Consider the following 15740-nt stretch of genomic DNA (forward strand, 5'->3'; position numbering starts at 1 on the left):
TGTCACCTCCTGTCCCTCTTTAGGACTTGACCCCCACTTTTCTCTCTCTCACTCACACACAGTCTCTCCCTGCGTGTGTCTTTCTCTGACTCTCCCCTAGGCCGTCAGGCCCTGAGCTCAGGTCTAGCCCTGTCCAGGGCCACAGGGCCACATCTCTCCCAGCCCTCCCACCCTCACAGTGATGTTCCAGCCCCAGCCCTGCTCACAGTGGAGGATCCCGGTTACAGAGCTGCTCCTGCTGGCATTTACTGCTGCATCGCTGTTCCCCCCACTTCCCGGGCAGCACAGCAGTCTCACCTTGACCTGTTTGTGGCCCAGCCTGGACCCCAGAGCTGCTGCAGGGCTGGCTGCCTCCACCACCTGGAAGGAGGGAGGGCCCCGTGGGCTCCAGGGACAGCTAGCGCAGAGTGGAGTGGACTCTTTTTATACCCAACACCTCCCTGGCAGTGGTGGCGCCCCACCCACTGACCCTGCCCCACCCACCTCAGAGTCAGGAGGCTGTGGGAGGATGAAGGGCGCTCATGGGGCCCACTGAGAGCACTGCCGCCCTCAGCCCCCCTCAGGGTCTGCCTGGAGCTGGGGCTGCCGGGCAGCTGACACGGGGCGGGGGCATGGGCCTGGTCAGTGCAGGGCCTCTCGCTGGACGCCCATGGCCCCCTCCTGCACCTCATCCGTTCCTCACCATGAGACACGGCCACTTCATTCTGGTCATCTAGCTCACGACCGGACACCCCTGTGACTGACAGGCCCCACATGCCCAGTGAGTGTTTACAGACTGAAGCAGCACAGCCATCACTAGATCTAGACACAGGCTGTACCCACCACCCAGGAGGAGCCCCGGGGCCCCTGCGGTCACTGCTGCCCTGAAGGGGTAACCTTGCGTCTGCCCTGTCATCTTAGTTCCTGCTGGTTTGTGAGTTGTGTGCCTGTGAATCACTGCGTGCCCTCAAGAGAGTGTGACCACTGGTCCTCCAGGAAGCAGACACTGACACAGAGAGAACTGTGACAATTTCATTAGGGGTGACAATAGGAGAGAACAGCGGAGGGGGCAGGATGGAGCAGGGAAACATTCGGGCTGTAATGCACCTCCGACATCTCTACGCACATCATTGTCACAGCTCAGGGGCCCCTTCAGTTGCCAAACTGACTGTGCTGTAAGGCAAAAAGAGTTATTTATTTTAGTAGGATCTTATTTTTTCTTGATTTTGTCTTCTCTAATGTATGTATGGCTTCTGACGGACACTGTAATCTGTGTGTGCATCTCTGTGTCTATACAGAATGAAAATAATTGTTTTCACATCTCAGACACAGATCTCAAAATGTGCACATTCTCATTGTTGTATTTCCTTCTTTAACTAGTAGGACCTAAGATTTAATAGAAGAAAGGGGCCTTTCGCCTTATCTTTAAAGCAGAGAATGGTAAGCTCTGGGCCTGAGCTCTTATATCTTCAGTTTAATTTAATGGACTTCCTGAGGTCTCTTTTGATGATTCTGTGTGCAGACACTTTCTTTTAAACCATGAGAATGCTGAGTGAGAAGTATGTCCCAGTCATTTTGCAAAACAATGTGTGTGCTTGACCCAACCCTCCTCACAATGATGTCAGGGACCAGCATTACCCCCCGGCTCACAGACAACAATGCTGAGACCCTGTGGGGGCCCCACTGAGTCTTGGTGTTAGGGGATGAACTGCAAGAACTCAAAGAATCAGAAGTTGGATCTTGTGACATAAATGTGGAGATGCCAAGCTGACAGTGGGCATGGTGACAGGAGGGAGCAGGGGTGTGGGGACAGGGGTCCTACAGGGGGTCTCCTGATCACCCCTGACTTCCCCCAAAGAACCTGCCTCATGCTGAAGGGCAAGGCACCTGCTCAGCTGATCTAAATCCTGCCTGCACTTTTCAAATCACTGGGGCAAAAGAAAACTTCAGCCACACAAAATACCCTGAAAAAAACAAGCTAAATTTCAGTTTCTCTGATACCCAGAGATTTCATCCAGACCCAGAACTTTCAGAAACTCAAGAGAACAATCATCTTTACATGAGGTTGTGAACTGAGGGCTTTCTAGAGGGACTGGGTTCTGAAGGGGATACGTGCATGGCTGCACTGAGTCCCCTGCACACACACGTGGCTCTGAGTGGACCTCACGCTGCATTCACACGGCCCGCCTGAACTGCCCACTGCCCGCCCTGCCGGGAGTGACCTTCCAGATCCATCTGAGTGAACCCAACAAACGCCCACTGGGCAGTCCCTCAATTTCTTTCTTCCCCTCCACATCCTCCTATTCACTCCTGTGTGGCTCACGTGTCCCTCTTCTGCACTCTGAGGCCCTGCACGGGTACATCTGCTATGGTGACAAGCTGTCTGTTGTGAATGTCTCTCTCCCTCACTCGCTCCCTCACCCCTCGAGGCAACCCCGTGAGCCCCTGAAGTTAGGGCTGTGCTTCACCCCTCACAGAGCACATCACATGGTCCATGCAAGAGGCACATCTGCCAAACTGGGACTTCAAATTCACTTGATATTCTGTCAAAAGTCTCTTCTGTTCTACACAAGAGACACCTGCTTCCCAGGTCAGGACGGGGAAATGACACAGTCCATCAGATGTGTGTGCTGGGAAGCTAGACATATGTCACAATGTCCCAAGTCAGATTTCCTCAGGCATCGCAAGGCCCTGGAGTGCCATCTCCCCTTCTGCAAAGACTCGACAAGGGAGCAGAAGCACATGCTCTCATCTTACCGACTGCTGTAACTGGTGGTGGTGGGGGGGGTGGTGGCTGAGACCAAATTGGCCACAACAGAGGTGGGGGTGGTGGTGACGAGTACCCTCTGAGTAATGATGCTGGGTGTCCCATCGGGCAAGACACACCAAATGATCCTGTCCAAGAACCGGGACTTCGGGACTCCACGGTGACCTGCAGAACAGGAGAGGGAGCTGTGTTGGATGATAGACAAAAGGAACAACACCTACAGAACCTGAAACTCAATGCAGCAGCTGTCAGCACCGGGCACCCTCCCGTCCATCGGGTGCCCAGACAGCAGCACAGGGCCACACACTCGACCTTGGGGATAAAACACTGTTGCCACACGACGCCGCCGGTGTCTGTAAGTGGAGGAAGGCGAGAGTCCTGCCTGAGATGATGCACAGAGGTTCCAACAAATTGATAAAGTAGGACCTCCCAAACAGGAAGCCTCTCTGTGCAGGACAACCCACCCTGACACCTTCCCCAGCTCCACAGAAGCATGGTCTGCATGAACCAGAAACAGAGAAAGAAAGGAAATGAAGGCCTGGTTTCCCACACATAGAATCAGAGCCGCACCTGGGTACTTGCTCTGTCTGCAGGACCCTGCCAGACCCTCTCTACTCCCTGCTCACAAAGGGCCCTCCTCTGCCATGCAGGAGCTGCCCCTGGGCACAATGAGCTCTGAGGAGCTGGGCATCCCGCAGTCCTGTGGGGGAGCTGGCAAAGTGCTTCTGAGGGGACAAGGCTGTCCTCAGAAGGGAGTCAGTCTCCGCTACAATCATCCTTATTCTCAGGGATGTCTGGATTTTAAGTTCGCTAGGAAAAGCACACTACGTTTGCCCTATGGGAAAGGGAAGGGGGAAGTCTCAATCCTGCAAATAACACCAACGGGATTTTAGCTCATGTGGAAAATCCCACGGTGTGTGATGAGACAGAGAAGCAGCTCTGACAGCTTCCAGGGCAGAACCGACCCAGCGCGGGATGGAGAACATGATGCCAGGACTGTGGTGCAAATTGGTCCTGCGGGGAAGTAGGCATTTTCACTGTGGGCTCTTTCCCTTCCAGCCTCTATTCCCTACTACAAATGCACCATCTCAGAGAATCAGGCTTTTCTGCCCAAGAATACAACTGGAGGCAGCGGGGAAGGCACCTTTACCTCCCCAGAAGAGACAATGATGGGCTGTGATAATTACCACACTCAGGAAGACTCAAAGTTGCACAAACCACACGGTGTAAGGCTGGAGGGGTGGCTTTACTCAGTTTTCAGTTACAAGTAATTCAATGGGCATTCTACAGAGGAGAATCCCCCAGCCTGAATCAGGAAACCATTCAAGAATGACAACATGAACCGGTCTCAGTGACCCAGGAGCAATCACAAGAGAAGGAGGTAAAAAGGAGTTAGCCGAGCCAGGAGAAGTCAGTATGGAGCAAGGGCTCACCATTCTTATGCTATTTTAAGAAACACACAGTCAAAGCCTGAGGTACTCAGCCCTCATGCACTCCCTCGCTGATGCCTTTTGCATGCAACACTCAAGGTGACTGGCTGAGAGGAAAAGCCAATGGACCCTGGGCAAGAGATTGAATTTGAAAACAAAAAGACATGCCAGACACGTAACAGAAAACACAGTATGCAGACGAGGCCAGAAGAGGCTGCTGCAAAAACAAAAAGAATACATAAACCAGAAAGAATTCCATCGAGCACGATCTCCCAAATTATCAGGGCCTGTGTGGTCGCCTAGACGGGCGGGAGCTACCAGGGAACATCGCAGCTGCACGAGGTTCTGCATCGGAAAAAAAATCACACAAAATATGGAGGATTAGACTTTTCAGAGTTAACAATACTCCAGCAAAAAAACTTTGAGCCTTCTTTCCACGTATGACAATTGCTCTCATTACACCGAGTGGGAGACAGGTCTCAGGACCCTTGACTGGAGAGACCACAGGCCACGGGATCGGGTGTTTCTTCCATAACCGATCATCGGCTGTGGAAGGTCAGGGCTACCCTCGCTGCAGACAGCGACAGGGGCGGGCTTCTCCTCCAGGGAGCCTGGGACGTGGTGTCTGTTGAAGGCCCGTGTGCAGAACCGACACGTCTGCCCTCCGTCAGAGGACCCTCTTTCCCTCTACAACAGACACCTCCCTCCGCAGGGCAGGACGGGGAAGACGCGGTCCATCAAGTGCGTCTGCTAAGGGACCAGAGGGACACGGCCGTGAGCACAGTCAGGGCCGCCCGTGCACCGGGAAGCCCCGGAGAGCGACCTGCGCCACTTCTGCAGTGAATCAAGGAAGAAACATAGGACTCTGCTTTCCTCTTACCGGGCGGGACAGCTAGCGGGGACTGGTCAGGCTGCTCAGGACACGAAGGGGGAACAGGTGCAGGTGCCCAGCTGGGCGACGACGGGCCGATCACGGGGCAGCCCACGCGGGCTGGTCCTCGGAAAGGTTGGGGCCCTCCGGCCCACGGGGTGATCTGCGGGACAGAAGGGAGACCTGGGTTGGATGACAGACAAAAAGGGCCCACACCGGCAAGAGCCGAAAACCAACGCAGCAGCGGTCGGCACCGGGCGCCCTCCCCTCCACCGGGTGCCCAGAGAGCAGCACTGCGCCACACGCTCCGCCCAGCCCTCTGGGGCCTGCCTGCAGCCTGGGCCGCACACGAGGACACGGGGACACGATGCTGACGCCGCACGTCGCTGCCGCTGTCTCCAAGTGGAGGAAGCCAAGGGTCCTCCTGCCCGAGAGGCTGCACACAGAGCTTCCAGCACACGGGCAAACTAGCGCCTTCCCAACAGCCAGCCGCTCTGCTCTGGGCGGGCGGGACGGCCCTCCCCGCCACCTTCCCCAGCTCCACGCAAGCTTGCCCGGCGCGGACCAGGAACACGGAGACGGGACGGACGTGAAGAGCATATTCTCCACATGAGCAAGCAGAGCCGCACCTGGGTCGCCGCTCTGCCTGCAGGGCTCTGCCTGCAGGGCTCCGCCTGCAGGACCCTGCCGGGCCCTCGCTGCCCCCTCCTCACAAAGGGCCCTCCTCCGCCCCGCAGGGGCTGCCCCTGGGCGCAAAGAGCCCTGGGGAGCTGGGCATCCCGGAGTCCTGCGGCGGAGCTGGCCAAGGGCTCCTGAGGGGACAAGGCTGTCCTCAGAAGGGAGTCAGGCTCCGCTACAATCATCCCTATCCTCAGGGACGTCTGGATTTCACGTTCGCTACGGAACGCACCCTACCTGCGTGCTACGGGAGGAGAGTGACGTGGGGAGTCTCAACCCCACATCTGACACCAAACGGACTGTACCAGCTCGTGCGCAAGACCCCACGGTGTGCCATGAGACCGACGAGCAGCTCTGACAGCTTCCAGGGCAGGCCCGACCCGGCGCAGGGTGGGGGACAAACACAACGTACGCACTCTGGTGCGCATCGGAATTCCCCCGCAGGGAAGGAGGCATTTCCACGGCGGGCTCTTTCCCTTCCAGCCTCTATTCCCTACTACAAGCGCACCATCTCCGAGAGCCAGGCTTCTCTGCCCAGAGTACAACTGGAGGCAGCGGCCAAGACACACTTACCTCCCGAGAAAAGACAGTGACGGGCTGTGACGTTTACCACACCCAGGAAGACTCAAAGTTGCACAAAGCACACCGTACAAAGCTGGAGGGAGGGCTTTGCCCCTTTTCCAGTTACCAGGATCTGAATGGACATTCTAAACAGGAGAATCACCTGGCCTGAGCCGGGAAACCAGTCAAAAGAACGACGACACAGAAATCCGTCTCAGTGACCCAGGAGCAACCCCAGGTGCAGGAGGTCAGGAAGGAGTCAGCCGAGCCAGGAGAAGTCAGTGTGGAGCGAGGGCTCACCCTCCTCACGCTGTTTCGAGAAACCCACAGTCAAAGTCTGCGGGCCCCGGCTCCTAAGCACTCCCTCATGGCTCCTGCAGGCACCAGCCAAGGCGACGGGCTCCCGGGAGAAGCAGCCCACTGGCTCCTGGGCAAGAGTTTTGAGTCTGAAAAAGGCAGCGACACGCCACGCCAGACCCTTCACAGGACACACAAACTGCAGACGAGGCCAGGAACGGCTGCCGGGAGAACGGGAAGATCACCTTTCCCAGGACGAGGTCCAACAGAGCATGACCACGCCACTTACCTGGGCCTCCGGGGCCGCCGCAGGTGGGCGGGCGCTGCCGGGCCACACCGGAGCCGGGCCAGGTCCCACGTCGGCTAAAAACCACAGAAAAGAATGGAGGATTAGGCTTTCCTGCGAAGACACTGCTGAAGCGAAACAAAACCTTTGCGCCTTCCTTCCTTCCTTCCTTCCTTCCTTCCTTCCTTCCTTCCTTCCTTCCTTCCTTCCTTCCTTCCTTCCTTCCTTCCTTCCCCGTATCACACTCGTTTCTTGGAGGAACTGGATACTGACCCCAGGAACTCCTGCATGCTAAGCCCGTATTCTCTCTACTGCTGAGCTACATACACCCTTCCCCCCAGAGCACACTAGTTTCCAGGCACAGAGGACAAGAAATGCCATCCACGTTCACTAACTTACCCAGTGTATAATGAGCTCCGTGTGCTCCACCATCTGAGGTCAGTGTGTTACGATCTGTCAGCTCCTGCGGAGCCATTCCTACAGCCCCGCTAGCGTATTCCGGTTTTCTGATTTCGGGCTCAGCCGCCCCTTCCTAGGAACACAAAACAAGGTAAAACAAGAACCGAACTTCAGGAACCATCATGTGCATACGCTTGGTCAGTCAGTCAGTCAGTCAGGTAGACAAGAGTTATTTACCGAAGCTATCAGAACATAAGCCCTATCCTGGGAGAAGCTGGCGGTACAAATAAAAGGCAGATTCTCCTCTCTGTTCTGCCAGAGGCACAGGATCCATGAAAACAAGTCAGCACAGAAAAGTTTCAACAGCTCTGCAACTGAGGTGAACGGGTACAGTAACGCCACAAAGGACAGGAGAGTCCGCTGCACGTGGACAGCTCAGGGAACGCTGGGAAGACCGCACTGTTTCGTAAAAGAGAGAGCCAGCGCAGAGAGGGGATGTGGAGGGGCTTTGGGGAAGGGCAGCCTGAGTAAAAGGAGCAGGTGGGAAACAGCGTAAGGCATTAAGGAAACTAGACCACTGTTACTGGCGGTGGAATGGGAAGACAAAACATGCTGCCTTGAAAATGAAACGTCACTTAATTAATTTCAAGTGAGGACGGCTAAAACAAGAACCAACTCCAAGATACACCTAACTTTCCCAGGGATGAATTTCTTTTCAATATCCTCTAATGAACTGTAAGGGAAAGACCCTGAAAGAAAGAATGCCCATACAGACACTGGTTTCACTAGGTGAGTCTGGAAAATGAACACAAGTGCATTATCCAGTCCTACGGCATTAAGCACAGAATCACATCCTAAATTGTAAGTTCAAAACCTAAGTCAGAAATTCTCATCAGCAGGTGCAAACGTGAAAATGCACACTCACACCAACCCCCGGCTTATGTCTCAGAATCCCCTGGTACTTATATAGCCACGCAAGGACATGAACAACAAGAGACAGTACCTCATCCCAGCAAGATTCTCTTCCTCTCTCTTCTGGAAAGTGCTGCACTGACACACCATCTGTAAAATGTAGTTACAGGTACATTAATGAGAATATTCACGAATGTAAATTAAAACCACCATGTGCGTCTATCTCCGTTCGTGCATGTGTCAAAACAAAAGTGGCAGAAGAGACTTTCAAAGAGTTAGAGCATTTTCTGAAAAAAAAAGGCTTAAGTCACGGTTGGGATATATTTCAAACCAAGCAGTAAGAGGAAAACACGTAAAAAGAATGGATGTGGAAGTTGGGTTTGCGCACTATGTATTTCTAACATTTGAAGTTTGCTCTTGTTTTGGTTTTTTCTTTTCTTCTGTTTTTAAATGGAGGTACCGGGAATGAGCACACGGAATTCGGCATGCTAAGCAAGCATTCTATTTACCACTAACCTATGTCCTTCCCCGAGTCAACTAGCTTCTCGGCACAGATAAAATTAAATACAAAACAGTCTTTCACGGTTCACTGCCTTACAAAACATCTTAGTTTGCTGAAGCGCAAAAGATCTTTGAGGCCTTCTTCCCCGTATCACACTAAGTCTCACATCAGACCGAGTGGGAGACAGGTCTCAGGACCCTTGACTGAAGAGACCACAGGCCCTGGGTTCGGGTGTTTCTTCCATAACCGATCATCAGCTGTGGAAGGTCAGGGCTACCCTCGCTGCAGACAGTGACAGGGGCGGGCTTGTCCTCCAGGGAGCCCGGGACGTGGTGTCTGTTGAAGGCCCGTGTGCAGAACCGACACGCCTGCCCTCCGTCAGAGGACCCTCTTTCCCTCTACAACAGACACCTCCCTCCCCAGGGCAGGACGGGGAAGACGCGGTCCATCAAGTGCGTCTGCTAAGGGACCAGAGGGACACGGCCGTGAGCCCAGTCAGGGCCGCCCGTGCACCGGGAAGCCCCGGAGAGCGATCTGCCCTTCTTCTGCAGTGACTCAAGGAAGAAACAGAGGACTATGCTTTCCTCTTACCGAGCGGAGCAGCTGGCGGTGGGGGGCGAGGTTGCACAGGGCACCAAGGGGGACCAGGTGCAGGTGCCCAGCTGGGCGACGACGGGCCGCACCCGGGACAGGCCACGCAGGCTGGTCCTTGGAAAGGTTGGGGCCCTCCGGCCCACGGGGTGACCTGCGGGACAGAAGGGAGGGCTGGGTTGGATGACATACAAAAGCGCCAACACCGGCAAGAGCCGAAAACCAACGCAGCAGCGGTCGGCACCGGGCGCCCTCCCCTCCACCGGGTGCCCAGAGAGCAGCACTGCGCCACACGCTCCGCCCAGCCCTCTGGGGCCTGCCTGCAGCCTGGGCCGCACACGAGGACACAGGGACACGACGCTGACGCCGCACGTCGCCGCCGCTGTCTCCAAGTGGAGGAAGCCAAGGGTCCTCCTGCCCGAGAGGCTGCACACAGAGCTTCCAGCACACGGGCAAACTAGCGCCTTCCCAACAGCCAGCCGCTCTGCTCTGGGCGGGCGGGACGGCCCTCCCCGCCACCTTCCCCAGCTCCACGCAAGCTTGCCCGGCGCGGACCAGGAACACGGAGACGGGACGGACGTGAAGAGCTCATTCTCCACACGAGCAAGCAGAGCCGCACCTGGGTCGCCGCTCTGCCTGCAGGGCTCTGCCTGCAGGGCTCCGCCTGCAGGACCCTACCGGGCCCTCGCTGCCCCCTCCTCACAAAGGGCCCTCCTCCGCCCCGCAGGGGCTGCCCCTGGGCGCAAAGAGCCCTGGGGAGCTGGGCATCCCGGAGTCCTGCGGCGGAGCTGGCCAAGGGCTCCTGAGGGGACAAGGCTGTCCTCAGAAGGGAGTCAGGCTCCGCTACAATCATCCCTATCCTCAGGGACGTCTGGATTTCACGTTCGCTACGGAACGCACCCTACCTGCGTGCTACGGGAGGAGAGTGACGTGGGGAGTCTCAACCCCACATCTGACACCAAACGGACTGTACCAGCTCGTGCGCAAGACCCCACGGTGTGCCATGAGACCGACGAGCAGCTCTGACAGCTTCCAGGGCAGGCCCGACCCGGCGCAGGGTGGGGGACAAACACAACGTACGCACTCTGGTGCGCATCGGAATTCCCCCGCAGGGAAGGAGGCATTTCCACGGCGGGCTCTTTCCCTTCCAGCCTCTATTCCCTACTACAAGCGCACCATCTCCGAGAGCCAGGCTTCTCTGCCCAGAGTACAACTGGAGGCAGTGGCCAAGACACACTTACCTCCCGAGAAAAGACAGTGACGGGCTGTGACGTTTACCACACCCAGGAAGACTCAAAGTTGCACAAAGCACACCGTACAAAGCTGGAGGGAGGGCTTTGCCCCTTTTCCAGTTACCAGGATCTGAATGGACATTCTAAACAGGAGAATCACCTGGCCTGAGCCGGGAAACCAGTCAAAAGAACGACGACACAGAAATCCGTCTCAGTGACCCAGGAGCAACCCCAGGTGCAGGAGGTCAGGAAGGAGTCAGCCGAGCCAGGAGAAGTCAGTGTGGAGCGAGGGCTCACCCTCCTCACGCTGTTTCGAGAAACCCACAGTCAAAGTCTGCGGGCCCCGGCTCCTAAGCACTCCCTCATGGCTCCTGCAGGCACCAGCCAAGGCGACGGGCTCCCGGGAGAAGCAGCCCACTGGCTCCTGGGCAAGAGTTTTGAGTCTGAAAAAGGCAGCGACACGCCACGCCAGACCCGTCACAGGACACACAAACTGCAGACGAGGCCAGGAACGGCTGCCGGGAGAACGGGAAGATCACCTTTCCCAGGACGAGGTCCAACAGAGCATGACCACGCCACTTACCTGGGCCTCCGGGGCCGCCGCAGGTGGGCGGGCGCTGCCGGGCCACACCGGAGCCGGGCCAGGTCCCACGTCGGCTAAAAACCACAGAAAAGGATGGAGGATTAGGCTTTCCTGCGAAGACACTGCTGAAGCGAAACAAAACCTTTGCGCCTTCCTTCCTTCCTTCCTTCCTTCCTTCCTTCCTTCCTCCCTTCCCCGTATCACACTCGTTTCTTGGAGGAACTGGATACTGACCCCAGGAACTCCTGCATGCTAAGCCCGTATTCTCTCTACTGCTGAGCTACATACACCCTTCCCCCCAGAGCACACTAGTTTCCAGGCACAGAGGACAAGAAATGCCATCCACGTTCACTAACTTACCCAGTGTATAATGAGCTCCGTGTGCTCCACCATCTGAGGTCAGTGTGTTACGATCTGTCAGCTCCTGCGGAGCCATTCCTACAGCCCCGCTAGCGTATTCCGGTTTTCTGATTTCGGGCTCAGCCGCCCCTTCCTAGGAACACAAAACAAGGTAAAACAAGAACCGAACTTCAGGAACCATCATGTGCATACGCTTGGTCAGTCAGTCAGTCAGTCAGGTAGACAAGAGTTATTTACCGAAGCTATCAGAACATAAGCCCTATCCTGGGAGAAGCTGGCGGTACAAATAAAAGGCAGATTCTCCTCTCTGTTCTGCCAGAGGCACAGGATCCATGAAAACAAGTCAGCACAGAAAAGTTTCAACAGCTCTGCAACTGAGGTGAACGGGTACAGTAACGCCACAAAGGACAGGAGAGTCCGCTGCACGTGGACAGCTCAGGGAACGCTGGGAAGACCGCACTGTTTCGTAAAAGAGAGAGCCAGCGCAGAGAGGGGATGTGGAGGGGCTTTGGGGAAGGGCAGCCTGAGTAAAAGGAGCAGGTGGGAAACAGCGTAAGGCATTAAGGAAACTAGACCACTGTTACTGGCGGTGGAATGGGAAGACAAAACATGCTGCCTTGAAAATGAAACGTCACTTAATTAATTTCAAGTGAGGACGGCTAAAACAAGAACCAACTCCAAGATACACCTAACTTTCCCAGGGATGAATTTCTTTTCAATATCCTCTAATGAACTGTAAGGGAAAGACCCTGAAAAAAAGAATGCCCATACAGACACTGGTTTCACTAGGTGAGTCTGGAAAATGAACACAAGTGCATTATCCAGTCCTACGGCATTAAGCACAGAATCACATCCTAAATTGTAAGTTCAAAACCTAAGTCAGAAATTCTCATCAGCAGGTGCAAACGTGAAAATGCACACTCACACCAACCCCCGGCTTATGTCTCAGAATCCCCTGGTACTTATATAGCCACGCAAGGACATGAACAACAAGAGACAGTACCTCATCCCAGCAAGATTCTCTTCCTCTCTCTTCTGGAAAGTGCTGCACTGACACACCATCTGTAAAATGTAGTTACAGGTACATTAATGAGAATATTCACGAATGTAAATTAAAACCACCATGTGCGTCTATCTCCGTTCGTGCATGTGTCAAAACAAAAGTGGCAGAAGAGACTTTCAAAGAGTTAGAGCATTTTCTGAAAAAAAAGGCTTAAGTCACGGTTGGGATATATTTCAAACCAAGCAGTAAGAGGAAAACACATAAAAAGAATGGATGTGGAAGTTGGGTTTGCGCACTATGTATTTCTAACATTTGAAGTTTGCTCTTGTTTTGGTTTTTTCTTTTCTTCTGTTTTTAAATGGAGGTACCGGGAATGAGCACACGGAATTCGGCATGCTAAGCAAGCATTCTATTTACCACTAACCTATGTCCTTCCCCGAGTCAACTAGCTTCTCGGCACAGATAAAATTAAATACAAAACAGTCTTTCACGGTTCACTGCCTTACAAAACATCTTAGTTTGCTGAAGCGCAAAAGATCTTTGAGGCCTTCTTCCCCGTATCACACTAAGTCTCACATCAGACCGAGTGGGAGGAGACAGGTCTCAGGACCCTTGACTGAAGAGACCACAGGCCCTGGGTTCGGGTGTTTCTTCCATAACCGATCATCGGCTGTGGAAGGTCAGGGCTACCCTCGCTGCAGACAGTGACAGGGGCGGGCTTGTCCTCCAGGGAGCCCGGGACGTGGTGTCTGTTGAAGGCCCGTGTGCAGAACCGACACGCCTGCCCTCCGTCAGAGGACCCTCTTTCCCTCTACAACAGACACCTCCCTCCCCAGGGCAGGACGGGGAAGACGCGGTCCATCAAGTGCGTCTGCTAAGGGACCAGAGGGACACGGCCGTGAGCCCAGTCAGGGCCGCCCGTGCACCGGGAAGCCCCGGAGAGCGATCTGCCCTTCTTCTGCAGTGACTCAAGGAAGAAACAGAGGACTATGCTTTCCTCTTACCGAGCGGAGCAGCTGGCGGTGGGGGGCGAGGTTGCACAGGGCACCAAGGGGGACCAGGTGCAGGTGTCCAGCTGGGCGACGACGGGCCGCACCCGGGACAGGCCACGCAGGCTGGTTCTAGGAAAGGTTGGGGCCCTCCGGCCCACGGGGTGACCTGCGGGACAGAAGGGAGGGCTGGGTTGGATGACAGACAAAAGCGCCAACACCGACAGGAGCCGAAACCCAACGCAGCAGTCTTCGGCACCGTGCACCCTCCCCTGTACTGGGTGCCCAATTGGCAGCTACGCTGCATCCACTCCTTCAGCCCTGGGCCTGCCTGCAGCCTGGGCTGCTCAGGAGGCTTTGGGGATAAAATAGTGTCAGCAAACTTCACTGTGATGCCTGGGCATACTTATCCCCTAATTCCCAATCCACAGGCAAAGCCAGGAATGGTTTGTTCAAAAGGAAAATGCTAGTTCCAGAGATTATTCAATACAAAATGACCACTGGAATACAACTGAGTAAAGTTACTTACTTTGGTTTCCTCTGCCTCCTTTGCCGGAAAGGCGGTGCCATTCCTAACAGGGGTGCCACCCGGCCCTGAAGCTGTAAAGGGAGAGCAGCGCTGAAGGCGGATTCTATCTGAAGTTGCCGTGCGGGGGAAGCACGAGCCGAGCCCTCCGTGCCCTCCTCCAGGAGCTCTCACTCCCGCCCGTGCCCCGGGCTCTTCACAGAGGCCGCAGGTCTCCCTCACACCTCAGTTGACCACGAGGACGAGGGGAGACTGGACCCCTGTCCCATGACGAGGACACCACAGGGCCTTGATTCAGGTGTTTTCATAGCTAATCACCCTGGATGGGGTCTCAAGGCTCAGATCCCTGGCAACCAACACTGACACTCGGGACTCACAGCACACTTCAGGGCAAATCAGTCTGTATGCAGATTATACATTAAAGTAAGAAGGGTCTTTCGTAGGAAGAGTATCAACAACCCCTGACTGTGAGCTCCACCTCTTCCTCCTCAGCCTGTTGGTAAACTGTTAAAAGCCTGCTCTCTGACAGCGCATGTCTTGTATAAGTGACCAGATGTCACGTAAACATTTATGAAAGAAGTGGCCTCAATGACTCATGTTGTAATAATCGGCAAAAGAATGGTGAGTTACATGGAGTAGCTGGTGGGAGACTTTAGAGTTACACGTTAACTCTGGGAGAGGGAGGCTACGTAGTCATGTCACTTACTACCTGGCTACTCTAGGTCACTGTGCAAGCTTTTTTATAAGAACGAAGGGACCTGCAAAATTAGTGAAGAAATGCCTGCTGCCTTAAAGCAGATCTTGAATAGAATATTTATCCACCAAGGCAAATGAAGAAAAATGTTTTTCTCGTTATGACATACTGCCTTCATTCTAAAACGTCATCCATGTTATTTTCCTGAAATGAGAAGAAAATTCAGCCTTCAAAACCGTGTCCAGGCGGGAAGAGAGGGCTGACACTTATGTCTTCTAGTGCACAGAAACCAGCCATGCCAGCCACGCCAGGCATCCAAGAGACTTGGGGGTGGCCCGCAGTCCCTGGAGGGGCGTGAGCTCCACCGCTCACAGGGGACAGAGCCCTGCTGGCTGGTGGCATGTAAAGAAAACAGCATCTTGTCACCCAGCTGTGAACCTGTTCCCCACAGTGAGTGTGTGGTGTGGTGTCCAGGAAACCCGACAACTACCCATGGGGACAAGCAGCCCACTGGGCGGCTCCTGCTGCAGAAATGGAGCTGCCGCACTTCACAGTGCGCTCCTTACCTCTCAGGGGAGGGTGCAGCCTGTACGGTCCTCCTGGGGTGGGCTCCTGCCTCATGTATTCCTCTGCCTGCCTCCATCCGCAGATTGCATCCAATCTTAAAGATAAAGAATGGCTTCAATACAAATTACACCACCAATTCCTCTACTAGGCACAAAACAACCAGTCCTTAAAAATCTCAAAACACCCGTAAAAATGTGTCAAAATTCTGTACCTCTGTTTCAGGTGGGCAACTTCCCTTCTCAGCTCAGAGGAGTTTTCCCTTCTCAGCTCAGAGTTTTCCCTTCTCAATTCAGAGATTTCCCTCTCCAGCTCCTGAGCCCTGAGCTGTGGGAGAAAAACACATCCACGTTCAGTTGTGGCCGACTGTGCACAAAGGTAAGGAAGGAAACAAATTCTTACCGAGCTGTCTTGGGCCTTCTTCTCGGCAAGAGTGACCTGAAAAAGTCAACACATCAAGAAACACCCCATGGTAAGGGGTTCTCAGGGCCACAATAACTGTCTGCATCAGGTGCT

General features: G+C 54.7%; 1 protein-coding gene across 1 annotated transcript in view; it reads right to left on the reverse strand.

Moving 5' to 3' along the window:
* Positions 1–991: 991 nt before the first annotated feature.
* The window catches only part of LOC135318457 (tropomyosin-1, isoforms 33/34-like), a 59491-nt gene continuing 44742 nt past the window's right edge, over positions 992–15740 (reverse strand). Inside the window, exons 13-27 of the mRNA XM_064477379.1 lie at positions 15627–15662; positions 15439–15551; positions 15227–15321; positions 13970–14040; positions 13456–13609; positions 12452–12510; positions 11449–11581; positions 11089–11162; positions 9274–9427; positions 8272–8330; positions 7269–7401; positions 6873–6946; positions 5057–5210; positions 2737–2911; positions 992–1152 (exon numbers count right to left, since the gene is read on the reverse strand). Coding sequence (XP_064333449.1) covers positions 1113–1152; positions 2737–2911; positions 5057–5210; positions 6873–6946; positions 7269–7401; positions 8272–8330; positions 9274–9427; positions 11089–11162; positions 11449–11581; positions 12452–12510; positions 13456–13609; positions 13970–14040; positions 15227–15321; positions 15439–15551; positions 15627–15662 — 1524 coding nt within the window. The 3' untranslated portion in view covers positions 992–1112. The remainder of the gene's footprint in view (positions 1153–2736; positions 2912–5056; positions 5211–6872; positions 6947–7268; positions 7402–8271; positions 8331–9273; positions 9428–11088; positions 11163–11448; positions 11582–12451; positions 12511–13455; positions 13610–13969; positions 14041–15226; positions 15322–15438; positions 15552–15626; positions 15663–15740) is intronic.

The sequence above is a fragment of the Camelus dromedarius genome, chromosome 22 (assembly GCF_036321535.1).
Source record: "Camelus dromedarius isolate mCamDro1 chromosome 22, mCamDro1.pat, whole genome shotgun sequence".
Taxonomy (NCBI): Eukaryota; Metazoa; Chordata; class Mammalia; order Artiodactyla; family Camelidae; genus Camelus; species Camelus dromedarius.